Source organism: Camelus dromedarius, chromosome 5 (genome assembly GCF_036321535.1).
Source record: "Camelus dromedarius isolate mCamDro1 chromosome 5, mCamDro1.pat, whole genome shotgun sequence".
Lineage (NCBI taxonomy): Eukaryota > Metazoa > Chordata > Mammalia > Artiodactyla > Camelidae > Camelus > Camelus dromedarius.
The window spans coordinates 93876874-93893923 of NC_087440.1; the positions used below are offsets into that span (position 1 = coordinate 93876874).

At 64.8% G+C, this 17050-nt stretch overlaps 2 protein-coding genes across 3 annotated transcripts; both read left to right on the forward strand.

The window, feature by feature from the left end:
• The first annotated feature begins 2353 nt into the window (after positions 1 to 2353).
• On the forward strand, positions 2354 to 4090 carry CRIP1 (cysteine rich protein 1). Its single transcript, XM_031454493.2, has 5 exons — positions 2354 to 2514; positions 3454 to 3548; positions 3621 to 3678; positions 3756 to 3802; positions 3962 to 4090. Exons 1-4 carry the CDS (start codon positions 2475 to 2477, stop codon positions 3794 to 3796), a joined length of 234 nt encoding a protein of 77 aa, XP_031310353.1. The 5' UTR covers positions 2354 to 2474; the 3' UTR covers positions 3797 to 3802; positions 3962 to 4090.
• A 3268-nt stretch (positions 4091 to 7358) lies between these two features.
• On the forward strand, positions 7359 to 16577 carry TEDC1 (tubulin epsilon and delta complex 1). Of its 2 annotated transcripts, XM_031454484.2 has the most exons (8): positions 7359 to 7552; positions 7629 to 7707; positions 7958 to 8160; positions 8420 to 8575; positions 9636 to 9734; positions 12477 to 12563; positions 12955 to 13122; positions 14400 to 16577. In XM_031454484.2, exons 1-8 carry the CDS (start codon positions 7409 to 7411, stop codon positions 14721 to 14723), a joined length of 1260 nt encoding a protein of 419 aa, XP_031310344.1. In that variant the 5' UTR covers positions 7359 to 7408; the 3' UTR covers positions 14724 to 16577. The 2 variants fall into 2 exon arrangements, with proteins under 2 accessions (XP_031310344.1, XP_031310345.1); XM_031454485.2 differs by lacking the exon at positions 12477 to 12563.
• Positions 16578 to 17050: the final 473 nt, after the last annotated feature.

Consider the following 17050-nt stretch of genomic DNA (forward strand, 5'->3'; position numbering starts at 1 on the left):
CACACCCCTGGGCACATCATCCCCGTGGAGCTGACCTCTGCCCAGCTCACCCACCCAGGCAGCCTTCTCAGGGATCTGCAAGGTGGCACGTGCAGGCTGTGGCCCGAGCCCCAGGACCTGCTGTGAGAGGCCTCCACCGCCCGCATACTGTGCCCCTGCCCCCCTCTCCATCACCAGGGCTCTGGGCCCTTCCTCCCCTCTTGCTGCTTCTCCATGTCTATGTGTCTGTCCCTGGCTGTGTCTCCATGCTCCCGTCTCCCCCTCTTTCACCCTCCAGCTTTCTCTCAGTCCTGCCTCTCTCTGGATCATGCAGCCAGGAGATGAGGGAAGCTGGGACTACCCTCCTGTGCAGTGCCTGGCCTGGCTGCATCTGGCACGGGCTAAGGAGACACCCAGGGCTGGGTGGGGGTGGTGAGGGTGGTCGGGCTGGTGGCCTCAGCTCCAGAAACCATGCCAAGGTGCCCCTATGCCAAGGCCAGAGCAGGCTGGTGTGGGTGGGCAGGAGGCAGGGAGTCCCACCAGAGCAGGGTGGGCGACCCCCTGCTGAGGGCAGCGGACAGCCTGGCACTGAGCGGACCAGGACAGGGTCTGAACCTTGTGGGTCCCAGGGCTTGCAGAGCTCCAGGCAAGGGTAGAACTGCAACCTCAGAGACGGAGTCCCAGGGAGGTGGGAGTGTGGGGTCCAGTGTGCTACCCTAACCGAGGCTGCACTGTGGTCCTGGGAGCTCGCAGCCTCGCCCCAGCTCAGGCCTGGTCGGGGAGGCAGAGGGCAGGTTAGGTGGGGGTTTTGGGATGGGAGCACTCATGGCTTTCCTCCCTCTTCCCAGTGCCAGGCCCAGGCTGGTCCGATGGTGGGTAGGTGGACTTCAGGAAGGGTGAGGTCAGAGTGACTGCATGCCGTCAGGGCTGAAGGCCTGTGTGGGGCGGTCAGAAGCTCTGGGGCCCTGTCAGAGGATGGTTTCCAGCACCCTCCATGGGGACAGGGCCTGGACAGAACCAGAGATGACGTTTTGTTTTGGGAGATGGGTGTGTCAAGGGGAGATGAGGTAAAGGTTAGGGGTGCAGAATGGAGAGGGGGCTGGGAGCTCAGGCTCTGGTGAAGCCAGGAAACTGGGTGTGGCGTTGGGGGTCACAGTGAAGCAGGGAGGTAGAAGATCCACAGAGAGAGGGGACAGCCCCTCTGCACAACAGGGAATGGGAGGTGGCCAGTGTGTGACAGTGACCAGGAGGGAGGAGAGTTAGGCCAGGCAATGCCCTACAGGGCAAGGATTTCCGAAGGGGCATGGAGGCCAGAACCCCACCCAGGCCTCACCTCAGCCTGGGCTAAGGTGCAGATGCGAGCCGCCTCCCTGCCCCCCCCGCCCCTCCCCCGCGCTTCCCCTTCCCACCCCGCGCCGCCGCCTGCGGGAGACTGCACACTGGTTGGCTGAGGATGGCCGAGGACCCTCGCAGCCCGAGCGCGCCAGCCCGCTAGCCCTTCCCGAACTCCCAGGGTGGGTGGGGTCCGTGGTCTCTGCCTGGCACCGGGGAAGCGAGAGGCCGCCCCAGCCTTCCTTGGAAGGCGGACTTGGACCGCTCGGTACTAGACGCCTCTTGCGGAGATAAGGACCTCTTCCCCGCGCCGGCCCGGCACCTCTGAGACCGCCTGGGTGTCACCTTCCCCCGCCGCAAACCGCAGGCTCCCGAGCCTGCGGCTGTCCTCCCGGAGAAAGTGGGAGCCCCGCCATCCGGAGTCGCCTCTTCCAAATTCCCCGGGGACGTTCCCGCTGCGGTCCGATGGACTTCCCGGGGTAGGGCTGGGGTGGGGCTGGTGGAGACCGGCGAGTCCCGCGGGAGTAGGGGGCTGGGACGGGCAGGCCTCCCGGCCCCGCGAGTGGTGAAGGCCGAGGGGAGTTCCTGTGGGAGGGCTACCAGGCTGAAACTGCCCTGCCGGGTGTCCCCAGGCCTCTATCTGGGAAAGGTCCGAGTCAAAGTATGCGGGGAGGGGCTCTGCACGCTAGTTTGCATTTATTTGCATTTTGGACGTGACCTGCCCCCTCCCCGGCTCCGGCAAGTGGCATATCTGGGGCTAGGAATGGGTGCTCCTCCCTCCTCCTGGGGAGCCCTCTGCCCCAGGTCCTGGACCCGGCGATTCCCGAGCATTGGGCGAGGGGCCAGGCTCCCCCCGGTGCTCCAGCCCCGCCCTTTCAGTGAGTCCCCACGGATTCCCCGCGCCCCTTGGACAACGCTCTGTCGTCGGCTAGGCCCCGGCCCTGCCCCAAGGCGGGGGTGGATCAGATGACCTTTCTAAGTTGGTTGGCTTGGGATCAAGGCCTCCGGGTCCAAGTCCGGGACTCAGGGGGCGGGACCATTGGGGCGGGTCCCAAAGGGGCGGGGTCCCGGGGTCCTTGAAAGGGACGGACCCCGCCGATCCCACTCAGTCCCGCGCTCCTGCCGGCTCCCGCCCAGTCAGCCCACCTGGACCCGGCGCCACCATGCCCAAGTGCCCCAAGTGCGACAAGGAGGTGTACTTTGGTGAGCGCCCCCAACTCCCGCCCGCCCCGGCCCGACCTGTGGTGTTCGGCGCCGCCCCACGCGGAAGCGCGGCCCAGGGTTCACCCGGTGAGGGCAGCTTAGGTGGTCCGGGGGCGCAGGGGGACCCTGGTCACCTTCTCGGGGCTACGCGCCAGCCTTGCCCGCGGCCGCCTGCGTGTTCAGGTCGGGTCCCTAGTGTCCGACGGCTCTTCATCTCTCTGCCCCGTTGTCTCTCCGGGTCCTGCCGGGTCTCCGGGTCTTTCTGTCTCTGGATCTTCTCATGACCGCCTCTCCCCGACTCTGGGTCTCCCGCCTCCGATCCCCTTCTTCCGCCTCCTCTCTGGCACGCCCTGGGCGGGAACCCCGCGGGGTAGGAAGAAACGCGGGACTCCGGCCGTCCCTCCCAGCACTAAGTAGAAACAGACGCGGAAACCGGCGCCGGGGGCGCCATCCTAGGCGCACTCAGATCCCAGGCGCCTCCTTCCTGCCCTGCGCCTTGGAGCCCACCTAGGGGAGGGGAGGGAGGAAGTGGGAAGTCCTCCTTCTTGGGTTCGTAGAAGGGCGCCCCGCAGGCCCCACCACCCCACCCCCGCCACGAGTGAGGAGGTGGAGGGCTTAACCCGGAGGCCAGCCGAGGTCCTGACCCTAGGTCCCCTCTCCTCCCCTTCCAGCCCCACCCAAGCCCTCAGGGGTGCGGTCCTTGACCCAGAGCCCATCCCCTCCTTGTTTGGCTGGATTGGCTAGGGACTAAAGGTGCCCCCTCCCCACTCTTGGGGCACAGGTGCTGTCTGAGACCTCCGGTGGGCCACCAGGCATGGGTGGGCAAGGCCTTGAGCAGACAGACGCGCCTGGAGAAGGTGGTGTGTGAGCAGGAGGGTGTGCCACGTGTCCTCAGAGCAGGGTCTCACGCCATGGAGGGGGCTGTCTGTATCTCTGCAGCTGAGCGGGTGACCTCCCTCGGGAAGGATTGGCATCGGCCTTGCCTGAAGTGTGAGAAATGTGGAAAGACGCTGACCTCAGGGGGTCACGCCGAGGTGGGTAGTCCTGGAGGGAGGCTGGGGCTCCAGGGAGGGGAGGACAAGCCCTCATGGCCCTTCTCTCCGCAGCATGAAGGCAAGCCCTATTGCAACCACCCCTGCTATGCTGCCATGTTCGGACCCAAAGGTATGCTCCCAAAGGCCCCCCACCCAGAGCGCCGTAGCCTCTGGCCACCCCTAACCTGCCCACTATTTTCTATGCAGGCTTTGGGCGTGGTGGAGCTGAGAGTCACACTTTCAAGTGAACCCAGGTACAGTATGCTCCCCATCCGCCCGACCCCACCCTGCTCCACCCCCGCCCAGCTCAGTAGCCAGGATGCCCCCCCCCCCCCCCGCCACCTCCCACCGGTGTGAGGTCTGACCACTCAGTGGGCCCGCACTCATCTCTGTCTCTGTCTCTCTCTGCACAGGTTTTGGAGACCCCATCCCTGGCTGCCCGCTGGGCCACTGCCCCTCCAGGCTGATGGGAGGCCTTCCCCACAAGCACCTGGGTCTCTCCTGTAGACCTCTATGCCCTCAATAAACCCGGACTCCTGGAAGACCTGGGTGTGTGCGCGTGTCACTGGGGGAATGGTGGAGGGGCTGCAGCTGGGGGCACCGATGAGAGGCCCTGCTGGGTGGCGGGGCACCTGCTCTTCCTGCTGCTGCTGACCCACTGCTCTGGTGGAGGCTGGGGGTGCTCTGCTGGGGACCTGCCACAGGCTGCAGGCCCCTCTGCAGGGTGAGCGCCTGGCCACCCTGGACAGCCCCACGCCCAGCCCTGCAAATGTCCCAGGCCTCCTTTGTGGTTCTGGAATGGGTCAGCGGGAGCGTGAGGCTGCAGGGTGAATCTGCTGAGCTGCTTCCGTTTTTTGAGACGCTTTGGGGAGCTGTGGTGGGGAGCCCTCATCTGCCCTCCCCACTTCCTGCTGCTCCACCCCATCCCCATTCCCCACACCCACCCCACTGTGCCAGACAAGGTCAGCCCTGCTTCTGCAGGGCGTCCACCCAAACACCACCCCCCTCATCTGCCCCCACCCTGTGCCCAGGGACTGCCAAGAGGCTGGCTGCCCAAATCGGGAATCTGAGGGCTGACTGCAGCGATGGTTAGGGGCTTTCTGGAAACTCCTGTCAATTCAGGCAGCAGCTGCAGGGACCTTCAGAGCCCACCCCATTTCCCACAGCTGGCCATTCACACTCCAGCCCTGGCAGATGGCCACCATCCCAAGAACTCTGATTAAAGAGCCCACAGAGGTCATCTCAGCCTTGCTTGGGGCCTCAGCTCTGCCCCTGGCTTGGCTTGGGGTCCAGCAGGTCTGAGCAGGACAGGCATGGGGTGGGGTGTCCCAGGGTGGTGTGCAGGGTTATATGTGTGTGTGTGAGAGAGAGAGAGAGAGGGAGGGAGAGAGAGAGAGAGAGAGGGAAAGAGAGAGAGAGAAACAGAGAGAGAGAGAGAGAGAGATTGGGTGATTCATGGAATTCCAAGGGGTGGGAGCTGGAGTGTTTCTGGGGACAGATGGGAAAACACCAGGAGGAGGGAGGATGCTAAGTGAGGCTGGGTTTCTGAGTGGTGGGGTCAGGGCTGGGGTGGCGGTGGCTTTTGAGGGCCCAGGGACTGGGGGCTCTGTGGCCAGGGCTTGTACAGAGTGGGGAGTGGGTGCCCCCAACTGCTGGGAGAGGCAGCACTGGGAAGAACTCAGAGCCTCCTGACCCTGCTCCCCCCACCTTGTGGCTCACCGCCTAGGATGGGGCAGAGTTGGGGTGAGTGCCTAGTGAGCTGAGGCCTGCAGGAAGAGTGGGTCAGCCAGGCCTCAGGCTGGGGGGAAGGCACCCTGAGCAGAAGGCCCTGTGGGTGCAAAGGCCCGAAGAGAGGAAGGGCTCATTGGGTTCCAGACCCCTTGGATTGGGAACCACCCTGGGCACGTGGGGCTAGCTGTTTTGCTTCTGAAGGCTGCAGGGCCCTATGGCAGGCATTAGCAGGGGGTGCCTCTGAGCTGTGGAGAAAGAAGGCAGGGCCAGACTGGAGGCCTGTGCTGGTTGAAGGCCCCCCTGAAGGTGGACCCTCGGAGGGGACTGAAGGTGGGGGTGAGGAGGGAGGGAGACAGCAGTGGCCCCAGGCCAGTGGGGGAAGAGGCCTCTGGGGAGGTGAGCCATAGTGGGGCCCCCAGGAGTGGCCACTGAAATGGCCTCCTGGGGTGGAGGCCAAGTTCTGGAGAAGGGGTCAGTTATGGGGGGAGGAGCTGGTTGTGCCTGAACAGGGTGTGGGCAAAGGTGAGGTCTGGAAGGAAGACGGGGGATCAGGCGAGACCGCACTTCCTGTGGGCTTGGGCAAGGCTGGGTTGCTTGGGGAGTATCTGGCGCCCAGCGGCGTGGCCCTTCCCGCTGCTGGGGGCGTCCTGAGCATGGCCGCTGACCCGCTGGTGGTTGCCAGGCTGCTGTGTGGCGACGGAGGTGAGGAATTGTTGCTTGGGGAGAACTTGGGCTCCAGGGAGGACTCGCTTCTTTCTCTAACAGTTCTCTTTCCCTTCTCTCCTCTCCCTCCCCCTGTCCTCTTTACAGCTTTACTGAGGTATAATTTACGTACCATAAAACCCACCAATGCACAGTCCATGATTTTTAACCAGTTCACAGAGTCTGCAACTGTCACCACAACCCAGTTCTAGACACTTCACACCCACAAAAATTCCCTCGTGCCCGTTTGCTGTCACTCCCCCTTCCCAGTCTCTTTCCAGGCCACCACTGACCGGCCCGTCTCTGTCCACTTGCTTTTTTGGACACTTCCTATAGATGAAAGGCACATAAAACCTGGTGTTTTGCATCTGCCTCCTTCTGCATCTGCACTCACAGGTGCTGTAACGCACATCAGCGCTGCTGCGAGTGCTGACTGAGCGGCTGGTGGCCTTTCCACTATCTCCATCTGGCTGTTAGGAACAGAGTTGCTATGGACGTCTGTGCATATGAACCTAAGTCCTCATAGATTCCTGGCACAGGCATTCTTGGGTCTCCTAATAAACTTACGCCTAGCTCTGAAAGAACCGCCAAACTGCTTTCCCAAGTGTCCGTGCCCATGTTCTTTCCAAGACTGTCTCTTCAGTGGTAGGAAGGAGAGGCTGGAGGTGCAGGGCAGAGGGAGGCCAGGACAGAGGATGGACATGGAAGGGGCAGAGGAAGGCGGGATGGGGGTGGGGGTGGGGGACAATGGGGGCTGACCAGACAGAGGGTGGGTAAGGAGGGACCGGGCGAGGGGTCCGCAGACGCAGGTTTGAAGCGGGAGACAGTCGCCGGCCCTCCGCGCTGCGGGACTGGGCCTTCGGGGGGCGTCACCCGGTACCCGGGCGCTGGCCCCCGCGTCTCCGACCTGGTGCCCGCTGCGGCGTGAGGACGTCCCCTGTGGCCAGGCCTGAGAGGGCTTCGCGGAGGCGGAGGGACGCACCGGCGGGTCGGTGGCGCCCAGCGGCGCGGCCCTCCCTGCCGCTGGGGGCGTCCTCAGCGCGGCCGCTGACCCGCCCATGGTTGCCAGGCTGCTGTGTGGCGCGCGGAGAGGTGAGGACCAGATTGGTGGGGTCTGGACTAGGCGTGTCAGGTGTCGCCGCGATTGAGTCGCCGAGGGCGGACCCTACGAAGCTGTCAATGCCCATTGGTCTCCGACGCACCGGAAATGCCTCCGCACAGAACAGACCGCGCTCAAGCGCCGGAGACACCGCTCATTGGACAGGGACCAGAGGCGTGTCCCTGGCCGCGAGGTGATTGGGCGCGAGCCCAGCAGAGGCGGCACCTATACAGTGACTGGGCGCGGGGACCCAGCTCACGCGGGGATTGGACGCGGGGACGCGGCGGCGGTGGAGGCGCGCGATCCGAGGGAGGCCAGTGCGGACTGCATGGGGCGACGGCGGCGGCGCCGGGTGGACCCCGCGGACGCAGCCCGGGCCCTGCCTGAGGCCATCGCCGTGCTCACTCGGACGCTGCCTACCGGGCCCAGCCCCGAGACCTTTCGCCGCGCCAAGTTCGACCGTCCGGAGGCGGTGAGGCCCGCGGGGGCTCTGGGCGGATGCAGAGAGGCGGCCGGCCCCGCTAACCGTCTCCCTTTGATCCCCGCAGGCCCCTGCACTCTGGCGGCTGCTCTTCTGCGTGCTCTCGCCGATGCCCGCCGACGGGGCCTCCCCCTCGCTTGCCCTGGGTAAGCCCCGCCCCCCTGCAAGGCGCGCCCCGGAGGCTCTGACTCCGCCCCTCCCACAAAGCCCGCCCACTCCCCCGCCTCCCTGTCAGATCCGCCGTGTAGCCCGGACCCCTCCGCGCCTCCTGGTTAAGTCCCTGGTTGTGCCTTCCAAGCGTGGCCTCTGCTCTGGGGTCGCGCGGGAGTCCCTTAAGGGTCTGAGTGGTGTCACCTGCAGTGGGTGGCCCCCCTAAGTTGGCGTCTCCTGCCGCAGAGGCCCAGGCCCGCTCGGTGAAGGCAGCGCTGCGCTTCCAGGGCTACCCTAGGCGCGCGCTGGCACAGCTCCCTGACGACGGCTCCCAGGGCGGCCGCGAGCTGCTGCTGGCCCTGGCCTGGCTCCTGGCCCGCGGGCCGACGCTCGAGCAGCTGCTAGCCCAGAGCCGGGTGCGGCTGGGCGACGAGATGCCAGTGTGCGAGGTGGGTGCAGGGTGAGGCCGGAATCTTGGGTGCAGGCGCCGGATCCCCGGGTCAGCCCTGTGGGTGGTCGGTATTGGTGCCCGTTGAGTGCAGGGAGGCAGGGCAGGGTGGGGTGTGGTGCCCACAGGGCCTGTCCCTGACTCTTTCTGGAGCTCCCAAGACCTCACGGCTCTCACTCGCAGGGGCCTCCTTTCTCTTTCCCCTTCGGGGTCTCTGCTTGGGGTGTGGGAGCAGGGCGTGACCCTTGCCCCCTCCCCAGTGTGAGTCCCTGGCCAGCCCAGGCCCAGCTGTACCCAGTGTGGAAGCAGACGGCTGTGTGGACACCCGCCACCTGCAGTGGCTGATGGGAAAGCTGCGGTTCCGGTGGCGAAAGCTGATGGCCAGTCAGCAGGAGCAGTGTGCCCTCCTGGGCAAGGTAGTGCCACTGTGCATTGTCCACCCGGGGCAGTTGTCCTCTGTGCTACAGCCTGGCAGGCTGCCTCTCCTGCCTGTGGCTTTCTAGCATTCCCAATTCAGGCTGCAGCCCGGCCTTTGGCTGGATGTGAGCCTTCCTAGGCTGGGGGCTGACCATTTGGGCACTGCCCTGGAGTGGCCCAGAGCCTGAACCTAGGGCTCCAGGTTGTCCTGGAGGGGCCCCCATTAGGGGGCCTAGAGCAGGTGTTGCTGGGCATCGGTGGGGCAGGGAACCAGAGGGGCAGGGAGCCTGCAGGGTTGGCCTTCCTGTCCCCAGATGTCACCAGAAGCCTTATACTCTGTGTCACTGAGCAACGTAGTGGACTCTGGGCCCTGGGGAGCTGCTGCTGCCTGGACATGAGATAGGGAGGCGGGCACCCCCTTCTCCCACCACATCTGGGTGTGGGGTCATGGTGGTGGGCAGCTCCTGCAGGGTTCCTGCAGGCCAGTAGAGCTGAGCTGTGGGGCACAGGTGTCCCCCACAGGCCCACTGCATGGTCTGGGCTGAGAGGTGATTGGGCAGGTGGCACAGGGCTCTTTGGTGCTAGAACCCCCAAGCCTGTCTTTTGCTCAGCCAGCCTTTCCTGGGACCCCTCACTCCCTCTTGTCCCACCTGGGCTCCTGCCACTCCCCCTGCTTGGGACTTGCCCACCTGTTGACCTCCCTGCTGCCTTCAGGCCTCAACCTCACTGAGATGCCCTCCCTGGCCCCCCAGACCCAGATAGTCTGTGTCCCTGCCATTCACCTCACTGGACCACTGAGCCTATCCAGAGGCTGTTTCTCTCCCCAACATGGGCCTGGCACTCAATGAGCTGAGGAGGAAGCAGGGGTGCCCCACTCTATCCCTCCTGCACCCCTGGGACCTGGCGGGGAGGCCACGGGGTGGGGGCTGTCAGAGGTGCTGACTATTCTCCTGAGCCTAACCCTCTCTGAACCCTGTTTCCTTGTCTGTAAGGTCCCTGCCTAGTGCTGGGGGAGGCGCCCGCCCCCGCTCAGCCTGGGGTCTGCACTACCTGTTTCAGATCCACTCATACACCCGCGGCTGCCACAGCGACCGTAGCCTTGGCCACCTGTCTGTCACTGAAACGGAGCTGCTCAGGGACCCGGAGGGTGGCCAGCAGGTGAGGGCTGGTGGGACCAAGGTGGGCGTTGCCCAAGGTGGGAAGTGGGCTGAGGGGAGGGCTCAGACAATGGACCAGCTTTGAGCTGTGGGTGTTGGTGTTGGCTGAGCTCACCATCTGCCGGTGTTGGTGACAGGCCCAGCTTCAGGCCCTCTGCTGCCCCCTGGGCTGTCCAGGGCTGTAGCAGTCGACTGGTTGCTGTGTGTGGGCACATGGCTGAGTACAGTCAGGGTGAGAGGAGCGCAGGCACCTGGGCTGTGCTGGCAGCCAGCTGAGGGGAGTTTAGGAGTTAAGGAAGACCACTCAAGGGTCCCAGCTGATGGTGTTGGTGCCTTAAGCCCGTGCAGGTGTCACCTGGTGATGAACAGGGGCCCAAGGGTGGGGGGGGGGGTCCCTACCCTCTGCTGTCCTTCTTTCCAGGAGCCCCGTATCCATCATCATTGTTTCCCTCCCTTGGGCCGTCATGGCCAGGGGGTCCTGGGACTGGCTCAGGGCTGGTCATTACGTGAGGGCTGGGGTCTGGCCTGTCCAGAGTGTGAGGCTTGGCACTGTGAGGTCTAGGGAGACTTGGTCAGGCAGAACGGCTGAGGCTCAGGACTGGGTGTGGCCCCTCCTTCCAGACCCAGCAGATCCCAGCTGTAAAGCCGCGTGCTCCTGGGGAATCTGCATCCCCTTTGTGGGGTCAGGGCGGCTCCCACAGGTCACCTGCCTGGCCCAGGTTCCTGGCTGATGCCTGGCTGTCCCTCCTGGGCATCCTGTGCTTGGCACTGGAGGAGCTGAGGCAGCATCTGGGTGTACTGAGATGCCCTTGGCTCAGTCGCCTTTTAGGGGTGACTCAGCGAAGCCCAGGCTTCCTGCCCCTGGTTCCCCTGGCTGGATAGAGCAGAGGGCAGGCCAGTTCCAGCCTGGTGCTGCCTGGGACCCTAGCCTCTGAGGGGATGGTGGGGCCGTGTGGGTGCGGCTTCCCCCTCCTCCTAGAGGCTGGTGCATGCTGGTGCCACAGGACTGAAGATGGCGTGGCCAGGTGCGTGGGGGCCGTGGTTGGCTTCCTTCCAATGTATCTGGATAGGGAGCTGGTGGAAGCCTGGATCAGCCTACGTGAAGGGTCTGCACTCTTGGGATGGGCCCCAGAAGCTTCTGGAATGATCTCTAGTTGCTGTGTGAGCAGCCAGGCATGCTGTGGAGTGGCTGGGCAGCGTCCTTGGTTACTGGCTGGGCCTGCAGCCTTCTCACATCCCTGTGCCTCCTCCCTGCCCCCATCCTAGGCAGTGTGGGTGAGATGGGGAGGAGGCTGCCTCCGGAGACTCCAGAATTGGGGGCCAGCCCCACAGGTGGGGGTGGTGCAGGGGGCCTGAATGCCTGTCCCCTTTGCCATGGCCTGGGTGGGGCGGGGGGCACCCTCTGGGACTGTTCTTGGAAACCAAATTAGCTGCTCTTCTCACTGGCCAGCAGGTGTGTGTAGGTGTGAGGTGTGGGCAGCCACCTTCCATGTCCCACAGCCCTTCTGGGCTCTGTGCTCCCCCAGGCCGCAGGGTGGTCCTCCTGTAGGCCTGCCTCTGCCCACCTTCACTCGCCACGGGCTGGGCCTTGGCCTGGTGTTCACAGCCACCCCTATCCCGACCCCCGGCCTGGGAGCCCCCCACATTCCAGCTGTGGCAAACCCCTGGCTGCCTGGCCAGCACTCTGGGTTCCTTGTGGAGCCAGGGGTGGGGCAGGATTGGGGAGCCAAGCAGGGCCCCCCCTTCCCCCCCGGCCAGGGTAGACTCTGGGTCCTAGGTGCACATGGCCGAGAGCACATGCATCGGCCCTGTGCAAGTGGCGGCCTGGCAGAGCTCTTGTCTGCCGACAGGGCAGCCGCCGCGTGCTGGCCGTTTGTCCGGGACTCTCTCCAATAGAAGGAGTGGTGTGGAAGGCCGGGCCGTTGTGCCAGCTGCTGTCTTCAGAAAGAAGCCACGGCGGGGGCTGGCCTGGGCCTTCCCGGTGGGACCAGAGGCGGGCAGGCGCTGAGAGGCTGAACTGCCCTCCCCGGGGTGGGCCGCGTGGGCCTTGGCTGTGCGGTGGGCAGGGCCCCTCGCGGCTGCCAGGCTTCCCGAGGCTGAGGCCGGGCCGATGGTGTGGGAGCACGCCGCTGTGCGCGGGCACATGGGCACACTGGATCCTGCGGGCTGCTCGAGCGCATGCGCGTTGATGCAGGGTCGGCGGGTGCGGGGCTGTGCGTGCCACGGGGTGGGGTGGGGAGCTGCGCAGAGCTCCCCGCCTTCTCGAGTGCTGTGCGGCTGCGGTCTCCACCCTGCCCATCCCCGTCACCTCTAAGATGGGCGCCTCACAGCCTCTGCCCTGCCTTTGGGGTTCACAAGGTTACCGGGTAGCGATTTCCAGAGCCCGGCAGTCTCCTCTGTCCAGGGCCGCCCCGTATGACTGAGGCCTCCGGGGTGCAGCCCCCAGCCAGCGAGGGATGTGGGGTGGAGGTCCCGAGGGAGGGGGTACCTGGACTCAGTCCCTGACCCCGCAGGCCTGGTGGTGGGGGCTGGCAAGGGGCCCATGGGTGTGGTCTGGGACCTGGTCGTGCGTGGAGGAGAGGCTGCTCTGCCCCGAAAGGAGGTTGCTCGGCCAGCGAGTGGGCTGAGTGGGTGGGGTGACTGGGGCGACTGGGCTCCGAGGCCAGAGGGTGGCAGGCATGGTCCTGGTGCTGGGAGTGTGAAGCCGGCAGGCTTCTTTCTCCCCTGATGGTTTGTGTTCCAGCTGCTGCAGAGGCTGGAGCGTGAGAATGTGCGCCTGGAGGCGGCCCTGGAGTGGCGGCGCCGGGAGCTGGTCTTCTGGCAGTGGATGGTCAGGAAGCCCATGCCACCCACCTCCCTTCCTGTCCACTTTCCTGGTCTGACCACAGCAACTCTGGGTGGTGGAGGGCGGCTTTCCGTTTTCCAGACCTGAAGAGGAGTCTCAGGGAAGCGCCCCAAACCCAGCCATGAAGCCGACTTTACACTAGGCTTGCTGGCTTTGAATCTTGGATTCTTTCCAGATGTCCGTCTGTTCCATCATCCACCCTTCCCAGCGCTGAGGAGGCCCAGACTTCGCAGGGGTTTCAGCCTCCCGGCCTGTGGGGGGTGATGGTTGATGTCAGCTCACTGTGACCCAGACCTGGGGGAGGGGTGGCTGCTGCACCTGCTGGCTGGGGAGCTGGGCCTGCCGCCCACCCTCTCCCTGGGGTCTCTCTCTGCAGGACACAGTCCTGGGCGCCTGCCCCCCAGAGGCCTCACAGCCCGCGTTTCTGCCCGAGATCCCCGCGCAGGGGGCTGCAGAGTTGGAGCTGGTGGTGCGGGAGCTGCAGGCCCTGCAGGAGGAGCTGCAGGCAGCGGTGGAGCCCCGGCGGGCGGCCTGGGAGGCCAGGGTGAGGGCTTGGGGTGCTGCTCCAGGGTGCATTTGACAGCCTAGAAGAGGTGCACTCACGTGCCAGACCCCGAGCCAGAGGGTGCAGGGGAGGAACCCCCGCTGCCCCACCCCAGCCACTCCAGGCCCCACCCATCCTCTTGGAGGGTGTTCGTTCTCCCAGGGCCATGCTGGTGTTGTCCCCCAACTTTGCCCAGGCCCTACGACCCGTTTGACCTGCTAGTGGACACGTGGGCCCCCCAGCCTCTCTCCATGAGCAGGACTGGGTGAGCACCTGTGTTTGTGGCTGTGAACGGTGGGCCCCAGGCACTGCATCTCCTTTCCTTTTTCTGAAGCATCTTAAACTGCAGGCATGACTTTTCCCCTTAAAGTCTTCCATGCGCCCCTGGACAGCAAGGGTATTTCCTTGGGCCTTGCAGCCGCAGCTCGTTCAGGGCATGCGTGGCCAAGTCCCCTCTGGCTGGGCCAAGTTGGAGCCCCTCTCCTCTTGGGCAGTGACAGCTCGGGCACTGTGGATGTTTGCAGGCAATTTCTTGCAGAAAGTGACACTGCTGCTTGTCAGGGCTCAGGGCTTCTGATGCTTCCTTGCTGGGAACCTTGGAGCAGTGCCCACTGAGGGGTGGGGTCCGGGCAGCTCCTGGGGACATGGAGGGCACAGCCTGTCTGCACTCCCAGCTGCCTGCAGGGTCTCCGGGGTGGGTTCTGCCCTAAGGACTGGAGTGGCCTCACCAGCTGTGCACTCGGCCCAGTGTCCCCTCAGCCTTGCGTCCCCTTGGGCCAGGCCCACTCCGTGCTGCCCCTCCGGGAGGGCAGTGCAAAGGGGGAATGTGGATACAGCAGAGGATGGGTAAGTGGGTGGTGGGGGGCTGGCCCTGGAGTCGGGGAAGGGGAGGGTTGGGGCTGTCCCGAGGGTCTGCCCCTGGGCTCTGAACAGGTCTGCTGGGAGCGGCCGGTGAAAGCGCTGGGCCTGCAGCCGGGCGGCCCTGAGGGCTCCGGCCCTGTCCCTGCAGCCTCACAGCCTCTGGCCTCAGGCTGACGTGCTCGGTGAGGGTGACGGTGACGCAGAGCCTGGAGGGGCCAGGCCTTTGAGTTGGCTCTAGGGTTAGTCCCTCCTCCCTGGGAGCAGTGGAATCTGGGCTGTCAGCCCTCCTCGGGGCCCTGGTAGGGGCTGCAGGACTGCTGGGGTGGTGTCAGGGCTCTGAGAGCCAGGGGTGCCCGGAGCCAGTGTCCTGGGTGGGGCTGGCCGCCCTGGGCTCACTTGCGACGTCTTCTGTGCAGGTTGGAGGCCACGGGCCGGAGTGGAGTGCCTCAAGGCGGGCCTTGCAGGAGGCCGTGAGACAGGACCTGGTGGCTTTGCAGTGGGCCTGGGAGCGAGGAGGGGGCCTGACCCAGCCCCATGAGCCCCACCGGCTGGTGAGGACTGAGGCTGGGGCCCCTGAGGGCCGGGGCCTGCAGGCCACTGAGGTGATTGAGGTTCTAAGGAGCCGGGAGGCCTGCCTGGAGGTGGTGCTGGGCCAGCTACAGGGTCAGTGTCAGCAGGAGCTGGCCAGACTGGTGGGAACCCTGCCTGGCCTCATCTGGATCCCACCGCCTGGACGCTGAGGGCCGGCAGTGCGTCATTCCTTGGGGCACCGAGCCTGCTCAGCCTGGCTGGGCCCTGAGGGGCAGATTCCAGGGCTGGGTGGCTGCTGAGGTAACACAGACTCACAGCCCAGTGTGCTCACTCTGGGCCCTGGGGCTAGTCCCACTTGGCCTGCAATACTGGGGGCAGGCCTGGGCTGTCCCCTCTGAGGAGACCATGACAGGCCCACTGGGGTGGCTGCGGGCATTCAGGATCCAGAGAGGACCCAGAAATAAGATGTGGAGGCCTCCTTGCAGGGGTGAGGCTCCTGGCTGTCCCTCTGCCACCTTTCGGGGGGTGCTGCCTTCAGGCCAGGGGCAGTGGTGGCTGAGGCTGGGCTGGTCCAGGGCTGCCTGGATGCTGGAGGGACAGGCATGGCCTGCAGCTTAGGGTGGGCGTCAGCCAGGGCCCTCGGGGAGGAGATGGCCCTGGATACCCCCTGGACCCTTCATCCCGACACCCTCACACCCCACCTGGGCCATGCCTGTGCTTGGGAGGGGGTGTGGTGGGAGGCAGGGTCACCTGATGGGAGCCTGGAGTGGGGAGGGTTTCTCCTTTCCTGCGGGTGGCACCCTGAGGGGGAGGGGGAGGCCACTGTGTACAGAGGGGGCTTTGTTCCCCAGCCTGCCTGGGGAGCTGGGCTCTGCTCTGACAAAGAGCCATCTGTGTCCAGGGGATGTGTCCCCAGCCTGCCAGAACAGGCCCCTCTCCATCCCAGGAGGCTGGGAGTCCCAGCGGCCACCCCTGACCCCAGCAGACACAGGCAGCCTCAGCCCTGCCTCCCTGGCCAGGCTCCCCTCTTACCAGGTCAGTCGAACCCCTACCAGCTGCTGAACAGGCGAAGGAGCCCGTCAGCCACCTACTGCTCAGGCCAGAGGCGATTTCCAGCCCCCGCCCACCCCCAGCCTTCCCTCACCGGCTTTTCCTGGCTGCCTGGGAGTGTGACGGCTCGCACCCAGGCACCAGCTCAGGCGCCAGCCTGACTCGGCCAGTCTGGCCTCCTTTGTCCCAGGGTTGGAGCAGAGGGCACCCCTGTGGAGCTTCTGCACCGTCCTTGGCCTCAGGAGCGCATCCCTGATCCTCTCCTCATGGGGCCGGCCCCAGAGAGCCCCTGGGCCCATGCCCACCCCTCCAGGCCAGAGCCGTTCCCTCCACACCCCTGGCTCCCCTTCCCAGCTCCTCTTAAGGACTCCCTGCTGGTCCCAGTTGGGGTCCAGGGCACCGGGACCCTGGCCCTCTGCCTGCAGCCCTTGGAGTGTTTGAAGCCACTTCTGGACCCCTCCCTGCTATGCCCTCAGCCGTCCTCCTGACTGCTGGACAGAAACCTCATCCTAGAAATGAGTCCACCTAAAACTCTGCCTTCTGTGGACTCTGTGGAGTTGAGACGGCCACTGGCCCTCGGGAACTTGACTTTCAGAAACTCAGCATCATGGAGCTGTCACTTCTCAGATCAACCTGTAGGTTCAGTACAATTCCAGTCAAAACCCCAAGCATGTCTGTGGGAGTTCAGCTGGTAATTCCAAAATGCACGAGGTGGCACAGGCCTGAGAGGCCAAGCCCATGGGAAGCAGTGGCCCCAGAGGAGCAGGGGCATCCCGAGGCGGCAGGCAGCAGGCCTGGGCCCGCACTGTCCCCGCAGTCAGTGGCTGGAGAAGTGCAGAAGTTGTGTTGCTGTGGATAAACAAGATTATACTGTACAGCACAGGGAAATATACACAAGATCCTAGGTTGCTCACGGAGGAAAAAATGTGACAATGAATATATGTATATTCATGTATGACTGAGAAATTGTGCTCTACACTGGAATTTGACACAACGTTGTAAAATGATTATAAATCAATAAAAATGTAAAAAAAAAAAAAAGTTGTGTTGCTGTACTGAACCCTGCAGGTCTAAGTTGGGGTCTCGCCAGGCTGAGATCAGGCTTGGGCAGGCAGGAGGCCGTGGGGAGAGTCCACCCTGGACTTCAGTCCTCACACAGACTGCCACCTCCGACACTCCCCCAACCCCACCGCCCTGGTCAGCAACTTCAGTCTCCTTCCTGTGACATGTCAGCTTTACAGGCCTGACGCGGGCTGAGACCTTGCCCACCCTCCCCCCGGACTCATGGGACAGATGGGGGTGGGGGCGTTGTGGGCCCGTGTGCACAGGAGTCTGGCCCCGGGCGGCGGGGGCTGCCCTGCGTGAGCGTGTGTCACCGTGTCCACGTGAGGACGCGACTCCGGACCACAGGGTTCACCCCGGGATGCAGAGACAGCGCTGCAGGAGGTAAGGACTCCACACTGCTCTTGGGAGTGATTTTCTTTTC